General features: G+C 54.0%; 1 protein-coding gene across 1 annotated transcript in view; it reads right to left on the bottom strand.

Moving 5' to 3' along the window:
• Positions 1-572, bottom strand: part of B9D1 (B9 protein domain 1) — a 9,289-nt gene extending 8,717 nt beyond the window's left edge. Inside the window, exon 1 of the mRNA XM_015558353.1 lies at positions 485-572. Within this exon, the coding sequence (XP_015413839.1) occupies positions 485-572 (88 nt within the window). The remainder of the gene's footprint in view (positions 1-484) is intronic.
• Positions 573-824: the final 252 nt, after the last annotated feature.

Here is an 824-nt window from a genome sequence, read left to right as displayed (position 1 = left end):
CGCATGGCCGAGCCCAGGAGAGCCCCTCGGCAGCCGGCAAGGGAGGGTAGCCAAGCTCTGGCGCCACAAAGCCCCGGCTCAAACCCCAGCTTTGCCGCTTCCTTTGGGCAAGTTTTCCCATCTGTCAATTGGGGGCTAGTGATACCTACTGCCCAGGGCCACTGTGAGGTTGACTGAGCAGCGCTGAGCACGGAGCTCGGCACATGCAAACACCTGGGGAACTTTTAAGAAATTTACACACACACACACACACACACACACACACACAAATGGTTCGTGCCGTGTGGGGGAGGGGCAGGGAGTAGCGTCCCTTTGCGCCCGGCAGACACATCCTCCCAGGGTCGTTACAAGACACCGCCCTCGCAGAGTCAGTCATCACGTCACCACCATTCCCGCCCCTGTTCAGGGATCTGGGCGCTCAGGGCGCACGGGGCGGCGCTTTGATCTCGGTCTCAATTTAAATTAACCCCACTCAGCTCATTACCAGTAACACTGAGGCGGGAAGCGGCTTTCCTGTAGGAAAAAGATATCTCCAGCATCTGTGGCCATGCCTTCTCCTGGAGAAAGTTCATTCCTCTGCCTGCCTGCCTGATCACCCCCTAACCCAGGGGTGGGCAAACTTTTTGACTTGAGGCCCACAATGGGTTCTTAAACTGGACCGGAGGGCCGGAACAAAAGCATGGATGGAGTGTTTGTGTGAACTAAAATAAATTCAAAGTAAACATCATTACATAGAAGGGAACGTCTTTTTTTTAAATAGTTTTATTCATTTATACGGGCCCGGATCCGGCCCGCAGCCAATAGTTTGACTAAGGTTGCTCTAT

This window comes from Myotis davidii, unplaced genomic scaffold (genome assembly GCF_000327345.1).
Source record: "Myotis davidii unplaced genomic scaffold, ASM32734v1 scaffold129, whole genome shotgun sequence".
In the NCBI taxonomy this organism is placed as follows: Eukaryota; Metazoa; Chordata; class Mammalia; order Chiroptera; family Vespertilionidae; genus Myotis; species Myotis davidii.
This window is presented reverse-complemented; position numbering and strand designations above follow the sequence as displayed.